Genomic DNA, 21743 nt, shown 5'->3' with positions numbered 1-21743 from the left:
ACTTCCACAAAAATTATTATCCAATAAGCATGTATTCAGCGCCTGCTAAGGATCAGGCTACAGCTACAAAGATGAATAAAACACAGGGATTGGAAACATCAGGTATTTTACTGCTTTAACCCTAACACCAAAATAAATGGGATGACACATCTTTGGACGTGTTTCCCACACAACTGCCTTTATCTCGCTGATGTTGTATCCCGTCTCTTTTACCCACACCCACTCCACACACACTCCTTCCTTGTAATTTGAGTTTGTTGCTCCATTTATTATCTGCATTGGCCTCTCACATTTCATAAGCCCAAGGGTTCAAAGAAGTAGCATTCATTAGTGTGGTGTAGTAGGTAAATATGAGTCTTGGCATCAGTGTACCTGAGTTAAAAGCATGAAATGAGATTAGAAAGGTGGGCAGGGCCAGATCAGGAAAGGCTTTGTTGTTGGCCGTGAGAAAAACTTGATCCCTGAGATCCAGGATGTATACAGGACTGGACTAGAAATGTAAAGAGTGAGGCCACCTGGATAGATGACAGTGTTGCGCCCCTTCTAGCCATATTCAGAATTTTTTAAATTCATCTTTATTTTTTTTTACTATGTGGACCAAATAGTATGCATAAATAGTTGAATATGGCTCCTGGGCAGCCATTTTGCAATTGCTAACCATCTTCCAGAGCCAGTGAAGGGTGTTCAGCAGGGAAAGGTTTTCTGATTTATGACTGGGTTTATAATTTAGAAAAATCTTTCTGATTACATGTTGGAGAGTGGATAGGAGGAGACAGGGAGTGACGGTGAGGAGCCTGCCTGGTTTGAAGGCCATTGTGGTGACCTTCTAAGTGAAAAATGATCAAATAATGTGTGTGAGGATTGGGCCAGAACATGCATCTGGCTTACCAATTGCAAGTGGAATGGTGTCTAAATTTCCACTGGATGAACGCAAATGGTGTAGCAGGACTGGGGAGGAGGGCGAGTCAGGTGAATGAGTTCAGATTAGGCTTTGCTGCATTTGAGATAAAGGTCTGGAGCTGTGAAGAGAAGTCAGAGGTGTTGGTAGCTGAAGTCAAGGGACTTGATGAGCCAGGTTGCCCCACTGTCTTAAAGTAGAGCATCCTATGAAACGTTTTGTAAGCAGAAATGATGTAGAGCAGAGAAACGGTCACCTTAGGACATGTCTTGCTAATAGATGTTGGTAGACAGCTTTTTTAAAAGGGGTGGGAAAGAAAACATAGACTAAAAACAAGTGTTGCATTTATGGTAAACATTGGTGTTTATCAAGTCACAGGCATTGTGATAAGGTTTTTAGGCTAAGGGGAAATAGACAAGAAAGAGAGATTAAAAATAGCAGAGAAGTGAAAACTTTGTAACAAGACTGAGGTAGACCAAGAAAATCACATACAGGAGGAAAAGAAAGGCTGGATGTGAATATAGGTAAGTACATTCATAGCTCAGGGTAGGTAGCTGAAGGATACATTTCAAAGTCTAGGTTAGGCGCCTCTTCTTTGTGCTTCCTCTATCAGACCACATAACCTGGTTTGACATTTCATATTTAGTTACCTGACTCGCCAGTAGACGGTAAGTTCCATGAAGGCAGAAACACTGGAGTTCCCTGCACTATACCTGACACATAGTGGTTGCTTAATAAGTGTTTGTTGGAATTTGGTAGAAGGTATAATTAGGGGAACAGGACAAGTGAAATACTTTCATTCATTTAACATATTGAGAGGAGGCTACCTAGTTGCTGGGAAAGTAAAACAACTAGAATGGTACCCAGTATTCAGTATAATAGGTTTATTAAATGAAGAAAACATTCCTGTCCGAGGAGTTCAGTGTCTCTAAATGTCAAAAAAAGTCCTCTGTGTAGTAGAACCACGCCCCCAGTGCTGTGGTAGCTAGGAGAGCTCTTTTGCTAAGAAAATCAGAAAATACCCCACTCAAGAGTTGGTACTCAGAAATCAGGAGAAAAACAGCAGCCCAGTTTATTTTTTCTTTGTTTACTTTTTTATGTGTATATGTAAGCGTGAGATGTGTGCGTGGGGTGTGTGTGTGTGAGATTGGTGTGTGTGTGGAGTGTGTGGATATGTAATGAGTGGTATACGTGTATGAGTGTGTATGAGTGTGTGAGCTGGGCACACACTTTGTGTGTCTGATGGCGGGAGAAGTGGAAGGTCTGGGTGTCGGCAAAGCTTTCTGGAGGAAGTGATGCCTGAGCTCTCTGTTTATTCAACTCCAGTCAGGCTTTCCTCCTTCTATTCCACCGAAGTGACACCTGCCAAGTTCTCAGTGTCCTCGCCACCCCCAGATCTAATGGTGGATTCTTTGTCTTCACCTCTTCATCCCCCGAATTCCCATCTCAGTAAATGGCCCTCACTTCATCTAGATAACAGCAGCCCAGTTTAGAGTCAAGAAGGAATTCAGCACAAAGCCACATACCCACGTGTCCCAGGATTCAACTTGACCCTGGCCACCACCACACCCAGGTGGATTTTACTCTGTGAAACCCCAGGGGAGATGCAGGCACTTTGGGTCCGCAAGACTGCTGGCGTGCCTGTATTGTAAGGTGGCTTTGCACACAGTAACTGCCCCAGACCTCCACTGCTGTTGGGCTTGGACTGTGGCATCTCCTGCTTTGGAGACACAGTCCAGCCCCTCGTCTGCCAGAGCGGAGATCCTGCCCGGCTGCCGGTGGTCGTGGTGCCCACCCTCCACTCACTGCCCGAGTTACGCTCCTCTGGCTCCAGGAGGCCAGTTGTGTCAGGCTCACTGCTCTCTCTTTTGAGGGGACCCAAACCAAACTTCCCGGTGCTCATCACGGGGCTTGCCCAGCCCTCACCCGCATCCTCTAGAAACCCATCCTTCAACTTTTCCCTGCACAGTGTGAATTTTCCCAGGGCGCTTCCTCTTTCCCAGCTGGTTCCCTCTTTATTCTCTCCTCTTTAGTGTGGGAGTTGCTGAAGATAGGATTCATCTTAGACCCTGATGCAATTCTCAGAATTCTTGAGACCCTGTGGACCCTAACCTGCCCTTCTATTTATTCTGAGGTGTTTGTGAGGATTATCTTTTCTTTAATGCTAATTATTATATGTTTTCCATTCAAAACTAATAGCCATGTGCAAACACATATGTCAGAGTGGATGTAATCACATTTATAGGATTTATTTTGTTTGCTTTTTGCCAGAGTGAGATCATGCTATACTGACCTGTGACCCTTTATGTTTCTTTAAGTAAATATTTACTGAACACCTGTGGTGGGCAAGGTGCTATCCTAGGGGCTGAACTAGAGCGATGCACAGCCCTGAGAGGACTCCTGCCCTCCAGGAGTGTGTATTCCAGGCAGTCCCTGTACTTGTCACTGCTTGTCACACATAGAAGTGCCCCTGTTCATTGTAAGGACAGTCGTATTCCACTGTTTGGAGGGCCTTCATGTTTTCAGTCATTCTTCTGTGGATGGACATTTCATCTCTGAGGCTAACTTTCAAAATTCGGAATTTCATTTCGTGAATGTCACTGGAACTAACTTGTTCCTGAGCATATCTCTCTCTCTTTCTCTTTTCTTTCTTGGTACTTTTTTTAAAATGAAGTAAGTACCATGATTCACATATATTCTCTAAAACAATTCCTTTTTTCCAAATAGAAAAAATTGAAATGTAGCAATTACACAAACTGTATAATAAGCATTGTTTTCCCTTAATGTTCTTTAACATTTCTCCATTTTTATGTCTTACTCCATCTTGACCATCACTATCTTCAAATTCTCAATGTGAGAAAAAAAAAATAGAAGGAAGGGGGAAAAGATTTACATCGCTATAAGAGCGCTCACTGTAATTCAGGTGTCCTAAGAGTGGTTTGCAGTTTCCTTGTTACAAGGTTTTCAAGAGATCAAGAGATAGCTTTTTAGTGTCTGTCTCTGTGTCTTTCTCTTCTTTCCTTCCTACCTTCCAGCTCCCCTCCCTCCCTCTCCCCCATCTTCTCCCAACAAGGAACCTTAAAAAAACAACTCTTTATAAAGGCATGTCTTAGAAACTGCAGATAAACTCATATTACTAAGGAGATGGAAGATCAGAAGTATTAGTAACATCCTGTTTTGGAAAGCTCATAACCCTGTGAAAGAAAGAGCTGGAGAAATAAAAGCTTGAGAGACAGAAGACGTCCCCACCCCCTGCCAGGGCTCACTTGTCTCCTGGTAGTGACTGAGCCACCCTACTTCCCAGTTTCAACATCAGCTGCTCCCTCACCAAAACTCCTACAGAATGTGTCGTTACATTCCACTGACCACTTGGACCAACGTGTTTTCCCCTCCAAATTCCTCCTGTAGTTGCCCATACAAATCAGACCGCTTGGCGCTTGGTAGAAAACCAGGTAGAGGCCCTTGTTTCAGAGAAAGTACGCGTCCTGGGAAGAAGCAGACTTGCCTCACCTCACCTCCCTTCACGTCCTCCTTCGCTGCTGAGGGCTGAACCAGAATGACTTTTATGGGAGCACTCGAGGCTCCAAAATAGCTCAGAAATCCCGGGAATGTTTATATGGGAAATGATTATGTTGTCTCCAAGAAACCAGGGAAACGTGCATTAAATAATTTCTCTATTCTCCGCTTGGTTTTTATAGACGTAGGCTACACGTCTTCGTGAAGGTGCTTTCCTTGCAATTACGTTAACAAGCTCACCTCCATCAGCTCGCGTTTACACACCCTTCAGAGAAAATAAGCTCCTTTGACCCCTCATCTCCTCGCACCTGCCATCTTATCTCCTTGCTCCTCTTCACAAGCAAAACTTCTCCAAAATCCTAGCTCCGTAATTTGCCTGTCAAGCACATGAGTGACCGCAGTGGCAAATCTGACATTGTCTTGTCTGCCCTCATTTTCCTTGATCTCCCAGCAGCACTCAGCACCGTTGAACAAGCCTCTTTCTTAGGAAAGATTTTCCTCCTTGGCTGCTGAGGTTCCACCCACGGAGAGTCTTTGTTGGCTCCTCCCCCTCCCTTCCCCCCTTACAGTGTCAGGTGCCTCGGTCCTCAGCCCTCCTCTCTTCCTGCCCTCCCCAAGGGTGCAAATCTTTAAATCCCTTGCTTGTAGGATGGTGATACTCCCCGACACGACCTCTCCTCTGAGCTATAGGCTCACATATCCAGCTGTCTACTTGATCTCTCCAATGCCACGGTTAATTTGTGTCTCACATTTAACATATCAAAAGCAGAATTCTTAATTTCACCCCCTACAAACTCATAAACTCATTTTTCTCCAAACTCAGAAATGACCACCATATTCTCCATTGCTTTAGCAAAGAACATAGAAGGTATTCTTGACCCCTTCCTACTTTTCATTGTCATATCTTCATGCTGTCAATTATGTTTCCAAAATGTATCCCAAATTCATCTCCTTTTCTCAATTTTTACTACTACCATCCCAGTCACACCACTGTCGTCTCTCATTTCTACTATGGCAGTGGTCTCCAGGTGGGTTTATTGCTTCTATGCCTTCATTCCTAAAGGGGCCACACAGCTTAGGGGTTAAGAAAGAGCCTCTAGAGTTAGCCCCTTTGGATTCATATCCACAGCTTACTGTGGCCTCAAGGAGGTGGCTTAAACTCTAGCGCTGGTTTTCTATGCCTGTCTTGTTAGTGCCTGTCTCGAAGAAGATATCAGATTAAGTGAATTAAAATGCGTTAAGGGTTTAGTGTTCTAAACATGCCTGGTACTTAGTAGGCACTCAGTAAATGTTAGAGAGACATAATATCATTAATACAGATCAAATGCTTGTCATCTGCTGCTTAATGCACACGATGGCTTCCATTGCATTTGAGATAAACATAGGATTCCTGCCTATAATCCTGCACATGCTCAGACTTCCACCTCCCTTTAACTTCCGCATCAGTCCTCTGTCCTCAGCTTTCTGGGCCTCTTCTCAGTTTCCTCAGTACATCAAACTCCTTGTTCCCTCTTCCTGGACTGTTCTCTCCCTGCCTTTTCCAGGATTGGTTCCATCTCATTTTTTGGGTCTCAATTCAAATTACCTTTTCAGGACCTTCCATGACCACCTGTCTAATGAAGTACCTTCCCACCTCCCACCCAGCTAGTCTCTGTAATATCACCCAGTTTGTTTCATTAACAGTACATCACAATCAAAATTTCTTCTCTGTGTGTGTTTTTTTTAATTGTTCATTAACTGTCTCTCCCCACCACTAGAATGTGAACTCCTTGAGGACAGAGATCTTAAAGTCTTGGTCATCATTACATTTCTGATATCTTCAAGGCTATCTGGCACACAATAGGGAGTCAGTAATTATTTATGGGAAGGAAGGATGAATAGATGGATGGATGGATGGATGGATGGATGGATGGATGAGATTTTTACACTTCAACATTGGCAGTTGTGTAGTGTCACATTATATAGTACTGAAGCAAAATTAGTGTGGAGGCTTGTAGACTTGTGAATTCTCAAGTCTGAAAAGATACTAAAATTAAGCGAAGAAATAGAAGTTCAAATTTTGCTTCTGAAAACCTAGAATGCAAAATTATCTGAACAGCATGCCTTAAATTGTTACTGTGTTCAAGCAAAACCTGGAAACAGCTAGTTTTCTTGCCTCAAATTTTGTGGTCTGTTTATGATGGGATGTCTTCTTTCTAGCAGCTTCCTTTGTCTGTTTTTAATTTGCACATTACTAGAATTTCTGCTCTTTCCTCTTGGAACTAACATAAGTAGAGAAATTTAGAAAATAGCTTGTGGTGGTGAGAAAAAACAAGGACTTCAGAGTCAGACAAACCTGAGTTTGAATCTTGAGTCCATTCCTTAGTAACTGTGTGACTGGATTTCTTAACCTCTTTGAGCCTCAAGTTTCCCACCTATGAAAACGAGGTATTATTAAAATTATTTGATAAAAATTTATTCTTGTCACAAGTATCATGTGGCAAGAATAAATGTTACTTGTCTTACCTACATCTTTTCAGAGTATTTGAATGGTTTGTAGTAAGAATTTCACAGGTTTCAGATTAACCATGAGTTTAAGCTATGACATTTTATCTGTCTCCATTGGACTGTCTTCAAAAAAGTCAGTGTCTGAATCAGTAAGAGTACTAACACCTATAACAGTGTCTGGCACATAGTAGATACTCAATAAATATTTGTTGAGCGGATGAATAAGTAGTCTGTAAATGCTTCTGTCGTTCATGAGTATCAGCTAGGTTTCTACATAGTTCAAAGTTGTGTTTCCTTGAGATAGAAATGATTCTTCCTCCAAATTATGCAACCGAACATTGAACAGCATCAAACCATAACTGAATGCTTCAAGACATTATGGCACAAAACCACGTTTTCCTCTGCCTGATGTTATTTTTAAGTATGTCTTCTGGAATTGTTTAGTTCAGCATTTTGGAAAACAAATGAGCTCTGAGATCTAAATTCAAAAACGAACCAGAAGTTTTAGAGATGTTTCTTGGACTTTGAAGAAATACTTTATTTTTAAACTTTAGATTACAAGGAAGTTGAAGTAAGGACTTGGTCATCATAATTGCCACCAAATGTGTTGGATGGCACTGGTTGTTAGGCACTGTAGTTAATATCAGGAAATTATGTAAGACACACACACACTTTGGGCAATCCTAATATTTTAAAATGTGGATTTAATATATATATACAAATGTATATATACATGTGTTCACTTTGCAAAAAAATATTCACTGCTTTCTAAATTTCATCAGGAAAGCATTGCAAAGTAATATGGAAAGGACAGATTTCCTAAAAATTAAGAAAATAATAATAATGCAGTTAGCATCTAACCTTACAACCACATTTTAAAATGAATTCCAGATGGATTTAATATAATGAAGACTGAAATTATAAAAATCTAGAAGAAAGTTTAGGTAATACTTAGTTGATCTTGGGGTTAAGAAGGACATTCTAAGCATTAAAGCATTGAAAGAAATCAGAAAGGAAAATATGGAGAGGTTTGACAACTAGAAATAGAAAAAGGTTGGTTGTCAAAAATGTTATAAACTAAAAGCAAACAACAAACTTGGTGAAATATGCCAAAGGGCTATGCCTTTCATATATAATCTTACAGATCAATAGGAATTCTTTAACACCTTAATGGAAAAATTGTCAAAGGACACGAACAATACATAGGATAAGCGTAAAAAAAAAAAAAAAAAAAGGCCAGGGAACATATGAAAGACATTAAGCCTCACTGATAATTAAATACACGCAAGCTCAAACATCAGAAATACATTTTTCATTATTATCTTGGCAAAAATGCAAACAAACTAGTGTTCATTACTAGCAGGGGTTTAATAAGTGGGATACTCATACAATAATAGGAGTATAACTTGCCTCAGACTTCTCAGAAGTCTTAGTAATTCCACTTCTAAAGATATGTTCTAGGAGATAATAAAAAAACTTGACCAGAGATTTATCTGTAAAATGTGTGATTAAAGCAATTTCAATAATAGTGAGAAAATTGGAAACAACCTAAAATGCCCTACAAGAAGGAACTGATTTTTAGAAACACTGTGTTCCTGTCTTAAACAGTTACTCATTTAAAATCATGTTTTTGAGAAATGAAAAAAAAATTTTGAAACTTTTTAAGACAGACCCAAAGAAGAGAGAACACTGCAATGAACCCCAATATTGTATACCTGATCCAGGTTAAGCAACAGCAAGATGCTGTCATATTTGCTACATCTATCCCTTTTTCTCTTTTCTTTTTTCCTTTGCTGAAGTATTTTACAGCATATATCCAGACATCATGTTACATCATGTCTACCTATACACCTCAGCACACGCAGTGCCATTTTCATTACTAGCACATTTAACATAATTCCTTGGTAGGATAGAGAACACTGAAATAGCCCCAGTGGTCTCAAAAGTGTCTGTCTGCTTCCTCATGGTATCATTTTACCCAGAGGCCAACAAACTTTTTCTGAAAAGGACCAGATAGTAAATATTTTCAGCTTTGCTGGCCAGATGATCTCTGCTGTAATTATTCACCTCTGCCTTTGTGCTTGAAAGCCACAGTAGACACTATGTAAAGGACTGGGCTGTGTTCCAGTAGCATTTGATTTACAAAAGCAGGCAGCAGACAGGATTTGGCCTGCAGGCTGCAGTTTGCCAGCCCCTGATTTAACCCATTACTGTTCTTATATATTTTATAAGGTGGACATTAGCTTTAAAGCTTGGTTAGATTCAGAGGCAGTTTTTTTGTGGCAAGAATACTTCATGGGGAGTGCTGTGTGCTTCATTTCACATCCCATCAGAAGGTACATAATGTCCGTTGCCCCACTGTTGGTGATGCTAAGAATACTCAGTGGGTACAAATGGATAAGGCTTGATCCCTCTGCTGCAACTCTCCATCAGCCTTTTATCTTAACGATTTCATCCATTATGTTTGTTGCCTAAATCAAGTATTTCATTAGAAATAATTGCAAAATACAGTTGACCCTTGAACAACATGGATTTGAACTGTGTGGGCACACTGGTACTCAGATTTTTAAAATAAACATATAGTACATTCCTGCATGACCCAAGGTTTGTTGAATCCTTGGGTGTAGACCTGCATATGTGGTGGGCCAACCGCTAAGTTATATGTGGGTTTTTGACTGCGTGGGGGTCAGCACCCCACATGTTATTCAAGGGTCCACTGTAGTAACTTTCTGATATTCCATCACTTTCATTAACCAGAATGCTTTTGTAAGGAAGAACGTTCCAATATCAATGAGTGATTTAAGTTATCCTGAAATACAGTTTGTCCAGTAACAGCTTTTACAATCAGGATATATGTTAATTCTTTCTTTCCTTTCAATTGCCAAATTTTGGTATAAAGAATTGGTCCCTGGGTCACTTCCAATGATTTCCAGTGGGTTGGGATTTTGGAGGGGGCTGAAAGGGCCTTTCTTTCTTTTTTTAGTTTTATTTTGTATGACTGTGAACTCATAGATCTTTAAAATATATCCAATGATTATCAGTCATTTGCATTTACTCTTCTTTTTGATGCTCAAATTATTCCATCTTTGGCCAATGGGACCCCTTTGTTTTGGCTTCTATTAGTCTTAATAGCTTCTTTCTTTCTAGCCTAACAAATTCCAGGGAGAAATTTTCAATAATAGAGTGATGAAACTATAATGTGTGGTGAAATTTTAACAAAACAGAGAGAGAGCAAGCAAGTAAATCATATGCATAAAAAATCAGTAATAAATATGCCAAATAGTTAAATATTTTTTCAGGGCAGTACAATTATAGGAAAATATTATCCTTTTTTTTTTTTTTTTTTTTTTACTTCTTTGTACTTCTCTGTACTCTAGATCTTCTGCATTAAGGATTATTACTTTTATAATTTAAAATTTTAGCAACCCAACAGAAGATTTTCTTTAATTTAGCAAGTTTCTCTAGTGCATTTAAAATAAGATACTAATTATTTTAAAAGATACTTAAACACACTTTTTTCAGAATTATAAGTAATTTTACAATTATTAACTATATCCTATATTCTCAAAGAGACTGTAACGTAAAGGGAGAGGAAAAATAGATTAAAAATCATTTTTTTTAACAGCTCCCAGGCTACAAAATTATATTAGATACCCGCTTCTCTCACATCTGTCCTTATAGACCTTAAAATTTTTTTCCCTTAAAACCAATTCGGAAACTAGTTAGTGGTATATTTCTTAGAGCACTTGAAGTGGACCACAACCTCTGGAAGTTCCTGGATCTGTAAATATTCTTCAGTTATCCTTAATCCTGTGGGTTGACGTATTCAAAGCAAATAAACAAGAACAAATTAACGAAATAACTTATTCCTCAGTATAAATAAAAGAGGACATGTAAATTAGTCTCCTGCAGATGGTGATCATTTAGATGTGACCTTTGATGAGGGTCACTTTTACCTGAGATCCACCAGGAGCCATCCTGGACCCAAGTAAGTAGAATTTTAAATTGTTGACCCTGGAAGGAAATCATTTCCTGTGGATACATCCCAAATGGATCACAGTGTGTAAAACATGGGAAGTGGTCCTATTGCATGTGTATATTTTTTAATGAAGTTATCATTACCATGAATAGTAGAGAAATAAATGTAAAAACTCAACCATGTAAGAGCTGGTGTGGGTGTGTGTTTAAGTGTGTTTTAAAAGAAAAACTCCTTCCTCTCCGGTAGAACTGAGAGTCTCCTACACTCTCTTCCTAAAGCCTTGGAGGAAAGCATCCCTTATGCTAAAACTAGACTGAAATGTTGTTACTTTTCTCAGGCATTCTGGAAATTTGAAACAACCCACACTTTTCTGGGTAAATCGTTCAGGATTTCTGCCACTTCCAGCCCGGAAACGGTTTCTTCATGGTGTCATATTAGACATTTTTGTCATTGATAATTTCTTTATACTAACATAACTAATAAAAGCTATAATTCTACAAGACAGATTCAGCAGTCAAGGTAGCAGCAGGAAACAGAAGGCACACACAAAGTGTCTAACTGAAGCAGGTTTAATAAATAAATCTCTTTAATATGTGCTGGATCTACATGTAGTTTGGCACCTCGTAAGACTAGACATGAACAACCAAAGAACATCAACTTGGCTTCCCTACTCTTAGAATCTTGGAGTAAATGTGAACTAAGAATATTTTGCATAGAATTTTGGAAAGGAATATTATCTTCATCTGGACTGATGGTCTGCTTCCAGCTCTGATCATGAAGTTAAAAAGGAGGAGGTAGAGGAAGAGGAGGGGAGGGGAGGGGAGGGGGAGGAGAGACGGGGCCCTAAACAAGACTTGTTGAAAAAATAACTGCTTCTTCAGTGCTGCACAGAGCAGGTGCCGTAGGTGACCAGGTGACTCTGGTACTGAAGCTCTGTTGCTTTTGCTCGGGGCTTACTTTGCTTAACTTACAGTGTGGTCTCCGTAGTAGGAAAATTAATGGTCCCGCCCTCTCCAAAATGAGATTCCTTTGTTAGTCTTGGTCCCATTAGACAAAACAGACAAATGCCCCAAGCTTCTCTGATAACTCAGTTTTTCTTGGGTATGGATTTACCTTAACAGGCTCACCAGTTTACAGGAATTGTGCGCTAGAAGTGACGTTTACCAACCCCTTTTACTTACTTATAAGCTCCATCAGTCTGGGGGCTGGGTACAGTGCCTGCGGCTGGTTCAGTGCCAAGACTTGATACATATTTGTTTAACTAATGAAAGATGATGTCTCATATTACTGTTGTTTCCCCCTTCATGTGAAGTGCAACACCAGACACTTAAGAGATGATAAATGAACATTTGTTTACTAGGTAGTGATTCAAATGCTGTACGAGGTACCTAAAGTTAAAGATTTATTTAGGTATTCATCTTCTCAGTCCCTGCCCTTGGAGATATTGGCGGTAAATATTGATGACAGGTGAGGCATACTTTCCAGGTGAAAAATTGCTACTGCCTTCCCTAAACTGCCACCATTCTAAATAATTTCAGTCCCCAATTTTTAATCAGACCCTAGTACTTAATCCTTGAAATTACTAGTACTAAAACATGGCATGTACACATTCCTTCTTATTTAACTCCGGCAAAATGATAGTAGAACTAAACAAAACACATTTGTTTTCCATTAACTTAAATTACAATTTCGACAGTGTTGCTCAATACTGGAAATTATTTAATTTCTGAGAGTTCTCAAGAAAAATTACTTTTTAGGGTAGAGAATCTGAAGCATGGATTTTTGTTGATTTGGGCCAGCTCTCTTTCAAAAGAAGTAATTTATGGAACTGACTCATAGGGAAATACTTTTAAAGACAATAGGTAACTTTGGATGATTAGACCTCATTCGTTTGGGGTTATCTGCTTTGGGGTGGGAATCAGGAACCAGGCTCTCCCAAGGCCATGTGCAGACCTGTAGAGCCTTGTAAAAATGCTGGAATCTGTCTGAGTAATTAGCAGCTTTGCACCTTAGGAAAGGAGCTCAGATTTCTTTGGATTGAAGCATGGGACATGCAAATGTAAGAGAAATCCAGGGACAATAGCAAAATAAGCTGAGCAGTAGCAGCCGAGATGATTCTCATCACTGTGATTCAGGGCCAGAGTTTCTTCAGTTCAGGAAGGACATAGCACATGTAAAAGAGCAACAAAGACAGAAGGTATGAACTGTGCACTAAAGACCATTTACTTCCAGAAATGGACCACTGAGGTCCTACATAGACCAATATGTCCAAAAGTCAAAAAGGACACAAGAGAATACTAATGCAATACTAATACTAATACTAATCATTTTACTAATGTCAAGGTCACTTTGTTCTAGGAACTTGGATATTTCATAATAAAAACTGAAATAAAGGCCAAAAGTGAAGCAATGGCAATCACTTTTTAGATAGATTCTAGTCATCTTAATTCAGGCAACCAGTATATTTTATTCAGACCTACTTCTGTTTCTGTCTCCATTCAAGCTCTGAAGTTTTAAGATAGCCTTTGATAGATGTAAATTATTTTAGTTCCTTTAATATTTATAAAAGTGTCATAGTCCTAAAAGTTATTAATACTAGATAACCATACTCATTTTGTTGCCTACTTAGTTTCTAAAATAACTCTGACGTCAAAATATTTCCATATAATAATTATTTAGCAATGAAGATTTACCACTAATTGATTAGACATAATGTTGATTAATATTGATTGGCTTTAAATTCCCATACAGTTCTCCTCATCACAATATAAATGAATTAACCAACCGTTATAAATACTTAATAGATATGGAAAGCACTCACGGGAGTCAGCAACGTGACTTTCCTGTTTGCTTAATAAGTATCTACACAGGTCACTTCATATCATGTATATTAACTTATAATAAGGACCATGATAGTGATATATAACTTGAAAGTTAAGGGAACATTTCTAATTTGAATACCATTTTTATTTTACCCATTTACTCCAGGCAGCAGGATATCTGATGGGTGTATTTTTGGTTGGGTATGTATGATAATAAAACATGATCACTACCTTCTGCTTCCTTGAACTGCTAAAGCCAGCTGTCTTCTCTATCAAACTCTGCTAACCAGTTAATAAGCCCAATAATCAAACACTGGGCGTGGTCAATAATATTCAAGTAACTTTTTCCTAACACAGACAACCCTGAAGAATTCATACTAATAATCCTGAATTGCTCTGGCAAATGTTTCATTACCCCATCAAAAATCTGTGGACAATTATGACCCAAAAGTATACTACCTAAAGTGTCAGAACAGACAAACTAATTCAGGTTTTGACAACAGGCATGTTACAGAAGTATCTGTGATCCAAAGTCTCGTAAGGTTTTGCCTTAAAGTGTGTTTTATGATAGTTGCTATTTCCTCTGATACCATGATTGGCCAGAATATGGAAAATGAAAGGCAAGTCACCCACGGGAGCCAGCCCTGGGCTCCTGAGCAGAGCACGTGTGTGAGCGCAGAGGCATGGCTCACTGCCTGCCTTCGCTTTGCCATCCCTGACTTCCTCCTCCTCATTAAACACTCGTTGATTCTTGTCTCCAGATGACACAGGCTGTCCCAGTAGCCAGTCAGTATCTCCCGTGAAGACACCCTCGGATGCCGGGAACAGCCCTGTTGGCTTTTGCCCTGGAAGTGATGAGGACTTTACCAGAAAGAAATGCACACTTGGAATGGTTGGTGATGGAAGCATCCAGTCAGCGCGCCATAAGAAGGAACCAAAGTCAGGCCTTGTAAAGCCAGGTGAGTGTACTTCTCGTGTTCTTATCAGAGCAGTACAACGGGAGTGACTGCAAGTGAAATTTGAAATGAAACACCTGGATATCAAGATAGGGAACAGTAATGCAGTACCTAGTACTCAGAAACATCTTTTTTTTTTTTTTTTCAGTAAAGGAGTTAGAGCACAGAGTGAAATAGTTTCTGTACTAGTTGTTATTAGTTGAGAATGCATAGTGACATATGTGTCCATTGTAAAGACATGTGAAAAAGGGAGGAAATTTGAAGAAATATTAACTGAATGGTTTAACAGACATTTAAACTATATAATTAAGTTAGCATAAATTATACTAAGAAATTTCTTGGTGCTATTTAAAGTGTGCACAAATTGTGAGAAGAACAGGTTATCTTGATTCAGAGCTGTAGGACTGGACATACTTGCTAACCTAGTTATTTGCTCTTAAAGATTTAAGTATGAATATGATGCTATATATTATATGTATATACATAGAATGTTCAATAATTACAAAATAGTAAAAGATATGAGATGAAACAGAGATCATTATTACAGTGGGTGAGATGCCATGAACATCAGAAAAGGACAGCTCTCAGAATTTGCAATATGTAAATAAGTTTTTTGCATCTCAGAAATATATACAAATATAGTTTTAGTGAAACTAAAGTTATAACTTGAAAATAAAAGGACCTGAGTATTGGCATTGAGAGACAACCCCTATATTGCATTGTTGTCTTAAGTATCTCCAGTTGTACTATGCATATTAATGAGCCTGAAAAGACAGATTAATGGCTTGCATGAGCCCCATTCCTTACATTTGTCTTCTAATTTTTGTTTGGTGATGACATTATTGTGCAAGGAGCTATAGATGGCCTTGTTTCAATGGAGCCAAAACTTGGTCCTCTGTCCACTTCCACTGGAAGGTCCTGTGTCCTCTTCCATCTCACTCTGCTTTTGTTCCTCCTGAATAATTGATGCTCACAGCATATCTTAATGGATTATTCTTCATCTTACTTTTGGTCAACCAAAGAGAATGTCATTTAGTCTGAGAACAAAACTAAAACTGTGTGAAGAAGAAATCCCCTGTTTCCTAATGGTTCCTGGTAAACGTTAGTCCTGATGAATTTGTAAATAGTCTTTTGCTTTGGAATAACATAAATAAGAAAGGGAATGATACACAGTGGAGAATGCAGCACTTAAAAGAGAAAGAGGAATATTGTAAAAAGGGTTGGGTACCCCCAGTATTTAAGACAGAGACAATAAGTTAAAGAATGTTCTGTAATCACAGCCAAGAAATAAACCATTACTTTGTGTACTCAAGAACCCGAACTGCCTTCCTCCCTCCCCAGCTCAGTTTTCCTTTTTTATAAATTAAGAAATAATTCACTACCATAAAATTCCCCCTTCAGAGCACACATGTCAGTGATATTTAGTATATCAAAAGATTGTACAAACATCACCACCATCCAATTTCAGGACATTTTTATCTCCCCCAAAAGGAACCCCATACCCACTATCCACTCTTCCTTTCTTCCAGCCCCTGGCAACCACCAGCCTGCCCTCTGTCCGATTTGCCTGTTCTGGACATCTCGTATTATGGAATCATACAATATGTGGTCCTTTGTGTTCAGCTTCTTTCATTTAGCATAATGTTTTCAAGGTTCATGTATTAGTCCTTCATTCTTTTTATGGCTCAATAATATTCCATTGTATGGATATACCACATTTTAAAATAGACTTTTTTTTAAGCAATTTTGGGTTTACAGAAAAACTGAGCAGACAGTACAGACTTCTCACATCCCCCCTCACTATCACTACCTCCCCCACCCTGTGTGATGAACATCTTGCCTTAGTGCGGTGACAGAGTACATTTGCTTATCCATTCACAGTTGATGGACACTTGGATTGTTTCCACTTTGGGGCCATCATGAATAATGGTGCCATGAACATCCATCTGCAGGTTTTTGTACACGCTTTCAGTCCTCTTGGGTATATACCTAGGAATGAAATTGCTGAGTCGTATGATAACTCTAAGTTTAACCCTTTGAGGAATTGCCAAACTTTTTCCCCAAATGGCTGCACTGCTTTGCACACCACCAGCAATGTGTAAGGGTTTCACTTTCTCCACTTCCTTATCAACAGTTGTTATTGTCTTTCTTTCTGATTATACCCACTCTAGTGAGTGTGACGTGGCTTTTGGTTTACATTTCCCTGGTGGCTAAAACTGTCTTTTCACGTGCTTATTGGTTATCTGTATATATCTTCCTTGGAGAAATGTTCTCAATTTTCTTTCAACCTAGGAGCAGTCACCAATAGAGTCTGCTCCTGTAACATACAGGATGTGAGTTTAAGAGCAGAAGCCCTGTCATCCTCTTTTTGTATTCCTAGCACCCAGGGTCCGGTGTGTATCGAGGGCACAGTCGACATTGGTTGACCTCAACAGCAAAGGTAGGCTATGGGATTGAGAATATAAAATGCTGCAGGAAAGAATGTCAGCTTCATGGACTGCAAAGAAAAAGCAGATTTTTATTGGGAAGGTATTGTAGGATTTGAATGCAACCTGAAATCATTTTTGTCATTCACCACCCCACCTCCCCCCACCCCACCCCTGGCCTCATTGCAAAACCATTTTACAGTGGTGACAATACAAAGAAACAGTGAAACGAGACAGGTGTGGTGCACCAAGAACAAACTGAGTTTACTTGGCAGTTAAGATTATCCTTGCCCTTCCTTGTTTCAATAATCATGATAAGAATAATATCTTAACGAAAGATTGAAAGCCCTACGTGTGTGTACAGAATTCACCCTGAGCACGTCTTGGTTCCTACAGAAGATACTCACTTGCTAAAGATCAGCTGCTTGTCTTGCTGAGAATATTGAAGCTTTATGCCTTCATGAAGAAAATGCAGACAAAAAGAACAAAAAGGATGGGGATGGAGGGGGAAAGAAGGGAAGAAAGAAAACAAGAGTTGTTATTCGTGCTGTTTTGATAATGGATCCTTTGAGAATCATGAAGGCCACAGACCCTACTTCAGAAAAACATGCACAGAATGTCACATAGCATTTCTGAGGTTTCATGGGTCTCCTTTATTAGGATTTATGACTCCTGGTTTAATGACCCTTGCCCAGAGGCAGAGCCTGGAACAGCACCTTTGTCAACTGCTTCTGATTTAATTGCTCAGAGGCAAACACATCACCTAAGCTGTGCTGACCTCGTGATCTTTTGATTTATTTGCATTTTATCAAGGGCGCAGGGGTCCCTAAAGGTTATTTCTTAGTTGCCTGAAATTCCTAATGTCATCACTAAAAACCATTGCTCGGGCTTTCGACTGGCCCCAATTCTGGACAATAAGCTCTCTGTATTTAGAACCATCTGCACCGTGACCTATAGTTCTCTGAACTTTCAGCAGAATAAACCTGTCATTCTCATAAATAGGAAGAGAGGAAATCCTGGAAACGAGGCCCCTGGGTGACTCGAAAATTTATAAAATGCAGAGACATAATCTGTTAAACCGCACAAAGATGCTGCTCTCCAGTTAAAATGCTCCGCCGCCTCCGTAGCCCCAGGTGACCATCTCCCCTCAGCCTAAACCCATCTTCCACTCTTGATGTGCGCTCTACTTTTTTAAAATAAATTGACTCATTAGAACCAATACCCATTTATTAAAATAGCAAGCAATTAGTGCCTCTTATACAGATGCTCAGGGGTGGGGGGGCCTTTAACATTAACCTGGGCCCATTTAATTGTAGGTCTGTTGTTCTAGATTCTGGAAACTGCTGTTCCTCTCAGAAAGGAGTTATTGAAATGCCCCTTTGGTCATTCAAATAAAGAGCTAATAATATTTACTGAGTATCTAATGCAGAAGGAGAAGGGGACTGTGTCACGGGATGTCAGCAAGAGCTTAGAAAGGTGAGCTGAGCCCACCCGCACCTCTCCAGCAGGGCACTGCAGCACGCACAGCGTGAAAGCCTTGCCTTTCTCCAGGCAAGACTCCTGCTGGAACTTCTTGGAGGCAGTGAGCCTTCTGTCATTTTGGCTTCTATCACTTAATGCCTATGCAGATTTAATTAAAAATTGCCACCAAAGAGCTGAAGAAAACATCCCTGCAGTCAGTTGGATAATGGCTTTGCCTTTTTCATGTTTTCCTTTTATCTGCAAGTCAACTCAGCAAACATTCAAGACTGAATCTCCAGAGCCTAATACAATGTCTGTCATAACATAGGTGTTCAGTAAATCCTTCAGTGAGAATCGAGTGTACAGGGAATGATGTTTAGTGTGGGAGGAGCTTGGGAAGGATAGGCAAAGATAACCTCAACATCATCCCTGCTCTTAGGGACCTTATCATTTAAGGCAGAAAACTGTACAATAAATCTGGGCTGTAGTGCAGATTAAAAGGAAGGGAATGAAGGCATTCAGATTGGGAACTTTTTTTTGAATAATTTTTATCGTATAGTTGATTTACAATGTTGTGTTAGTTTCAGGTGTACAGCAAAGTGATTTAGTTATACATATACGTATAGCCATCCTTTTTTAGATTTTTTTCCCATATAGGTCAGTACAGAGTATTGAGTAGAGTTCCCTGTGCTACACAGTAGGTCCTTTTTACTTACCTATTTTATGTATAGTCGTGCATGTACGTCAATCCCAATACTTTTTGAAGGGTCCACGGTGCTAACATTCCTTCTCCCAGGTGCTTCTCCCATGTTTAGTTCACAGTTTTCCTGATGAGATTTTTCTCACCCAAAAAGGAAAGGCCTAATTGGATTTCTGAGCTAGGACATTAAATGACGTTCCTGGCCCTCCTTTAATGCTTGATTTTCTACTTGGGGAGCATCTTAACCCAAAGGAGAAAAAAAAACAGTGTCACTGTTCTACAAATGCAAGTACTAAATCCTTCCTACACAAGGCTTGTGGGAGAGCTGGGGAAAGCATTCTACAATTTAAACAAATAATTAGAAAACGTGAAAGGGAGAAAAAAAAAACACCTGCTGATTAAGGAGATAGGTCAAGAGCAAACGGTTAGGGCCACTATAATTGAAAAGAAATCCACATTTAGAAACTGAAATGTTGAAATCTGCATTTGAAAGATGTCACCTGTGCCATCGGAGTTCAGACCAAGTTAGTACTCCCTCGTCATCCGACACCACCCAGGCTATTGAAATCAGAGACCTGGCCAGATGAACTGTAATGACCTCACAACAATAACAGGGGATGGGTTACTTTTAAAAGACGATTTCCCACATTCAGAGGCATTTGCTAGAAAACTCTGAAGGCACCGACTGGGTTAGTGATTAATCAACACTGGTTCGCTGGTTCCCTTAGTAGATGGGGCTCTTTCACACACAGCTGATAGCCTGCAGATGTTCCTGTGCTTATCACAGCATCGTCCCTTTCACTTCAGAGTTAGTTCTGTGAAATAAAAGAGACAGTTTACGGGGTGGGGCGGGGTGGGGCATACATTCTTATAATAACTTGAGCTACAAAGAGGAGACTCAAGAGCTTAGGTTTACACAGCCTCTCCCAGGTTACCCAGCTTGTTTCTTCAGAAAAAAAGTGTGTGTGCGTGGATAGGGAGATGGGGGTGGAGACACTTTCTAACCACCAGACTCAGGAGTCCAGTATACTAGGTTCACAGCTTCATACCACCTCTTTATAGCTGTGCACTCTTCAGCTACTTGTTATCTTCCAGAAACTTGGTGTTTGGCATCTGTAAAATGGGTTATTGTGACAATTAAGCAAATTAAAGAATGTAAAATGCCCAGCGTTGGACCCAGCACAAAGTAATTCCTTAGTAAATGTTAAGAACGGTCAGGTATCAGAAATCCCTTGATCTTTGTTTACAGGAAAACCCTTAAGACTGTCCCAGAGAACTTATGTTTATTTAAAACAAAATTCTAGCATGTCGTGTCTCCCAGTTCACATAAAATGGGGGGAGTATTTGCTGATGGCTTGACAATGAGGAAAGAGATGGGGAAATATGCAAAAAGCAGACAAAAGACCACTAAAAAGCATAGTGGCCTTCTAAGTGTTTTAGGCTTTAAATATTTTGTAGCACTTAATGCAATAATTAATGTTCTAGAAACAGGCTGAGTCATTGTGATGGTGGAGTTGGCAGAAAATGATATGTATGAGGGCAGGAAAATATGTTAAGCATTTTGGAAATATTTTCATAGGGTGGAAAAATTAAAATTTTAATGCTAGAAGAGATTTTGGTTGTATGGAAATGTGCTGCATTCTTTGGCAAGGCAATACTTTTCTAATAGTTTACAGTTTCAATCAAAGGTCTTCCAGCAGCAAAGCCAGCCTCAGATAAAGGCTTTAGTCTATTTCAGATACCAAAGATGTCTGGAAGAATATATTGGATGTAATTGTGGGCTTGCAAGACTCTAAAAATTTGATTAAAAATTGTTTCAGCTAATATTTATTGAGGCCTGACTGTCCCAGGCAAAATTCCAAGGACGTTACTCATTTAATCCTAATATCAGTGTGAGAAAGGATATCATTATCCCCTATTTTACAGATGGAGAAACTGTGGCGTAGAGAGGTTAATTCACCCAAGGTCTCAGTTTGTAAATGGATTTTAAACAGAGTAGTCTTGCTTCTAACTCATAACTACTGCACTGCTTCTAAGGTCTGACTTCAAAAGAATAATTTTAATTATTCCTAATTAATAGGGGAGTGTGACAATTGAGAAAGATGTATTGATATGAGACAGGGATTTTTAGAAAATATCTGTAGAGCCCTATAGATTAGCTAATGTAGTCCATATATAGATTACGCTGGCTGTTGCTGATAACAAAATCAATGAACCTCAGTGTAACTTCAGTGAAGTACAGAAAGTTAAACACAGGAGGCTGTTTGGGGGCAGATCAGTAAAATAAACCCCGAGGATGTGAACATTAAAGGAATGTTAAGGGCTTCAGGGTTTTCCACTTAACCATGAACTCGGCCTTTCTCTGTTTGTCACAGTGTTTTATGGGCTGCCCTGCATGTCATTAACACTTCCGTAAACAAAGATCATTAGACTTTGTCAACTTACACAAAAGCTTTTGCATTGATACCAAAATGGATCTCTGAAACTTTCTTTCACCC

At 39.5% G+C, this 21743-nt stretch overlaps 1 protein-coding gene across 9 annotated transcripts in view; it reads left to right on the top strand.

Annotated features, from left to right (window-relative positions):
- SYBU (syntabulin) overlaps positions 1 to 21743 on the top strand; it is a 71436-nt gene that overhangs the window by 7982 nt on the left and 41711 nt on the right. For 6 of the 9 annotated variants that reach the window (XM_057735324.1, XM_057735323.1, XM_057735328.1 and 3 more), the window contains 2 exons: positions 14464 to 14661; positions 17039 to 17098. In XM_057735324.1, coding sequence (XP_057591307.1) covers positions 14464 to 14661; positions 17039 to 17098 — 258 coding nt within the window. The remainder of the gene's footprint in view (positions 1 to 14463; positions 14662 to 17038; positions 17099 to 21743) is intronic. The other 3 variants (XM_057735325.1, XM_057735326.1, XM_057735329.1) reach the window with 1 other exon arrangement.

The sequence above is a fragment of the Hippopotamus amphibius genome, chromosome 5 (assembly GCF_030028045.1).
Source record: "Hippopotamus amphibius kiboko isolate mHipAmp2 chromosome 5, mHipAmp2.hap2, whole genome shotgun sequence".
In the NCBI taxonomy this organism is placed as follows: Eukaryota; Metazoa; Chordata; class Mammalia; order Artiodactyla; family Hippopotamidae; genus Hippopotamus; species Hippopotamus amphibius.
The sequence above is the reverse complement of the archived record's forward strand: the minus strand, read 5'-3'. Positions and strand labels throughout refer to the sequence as shown.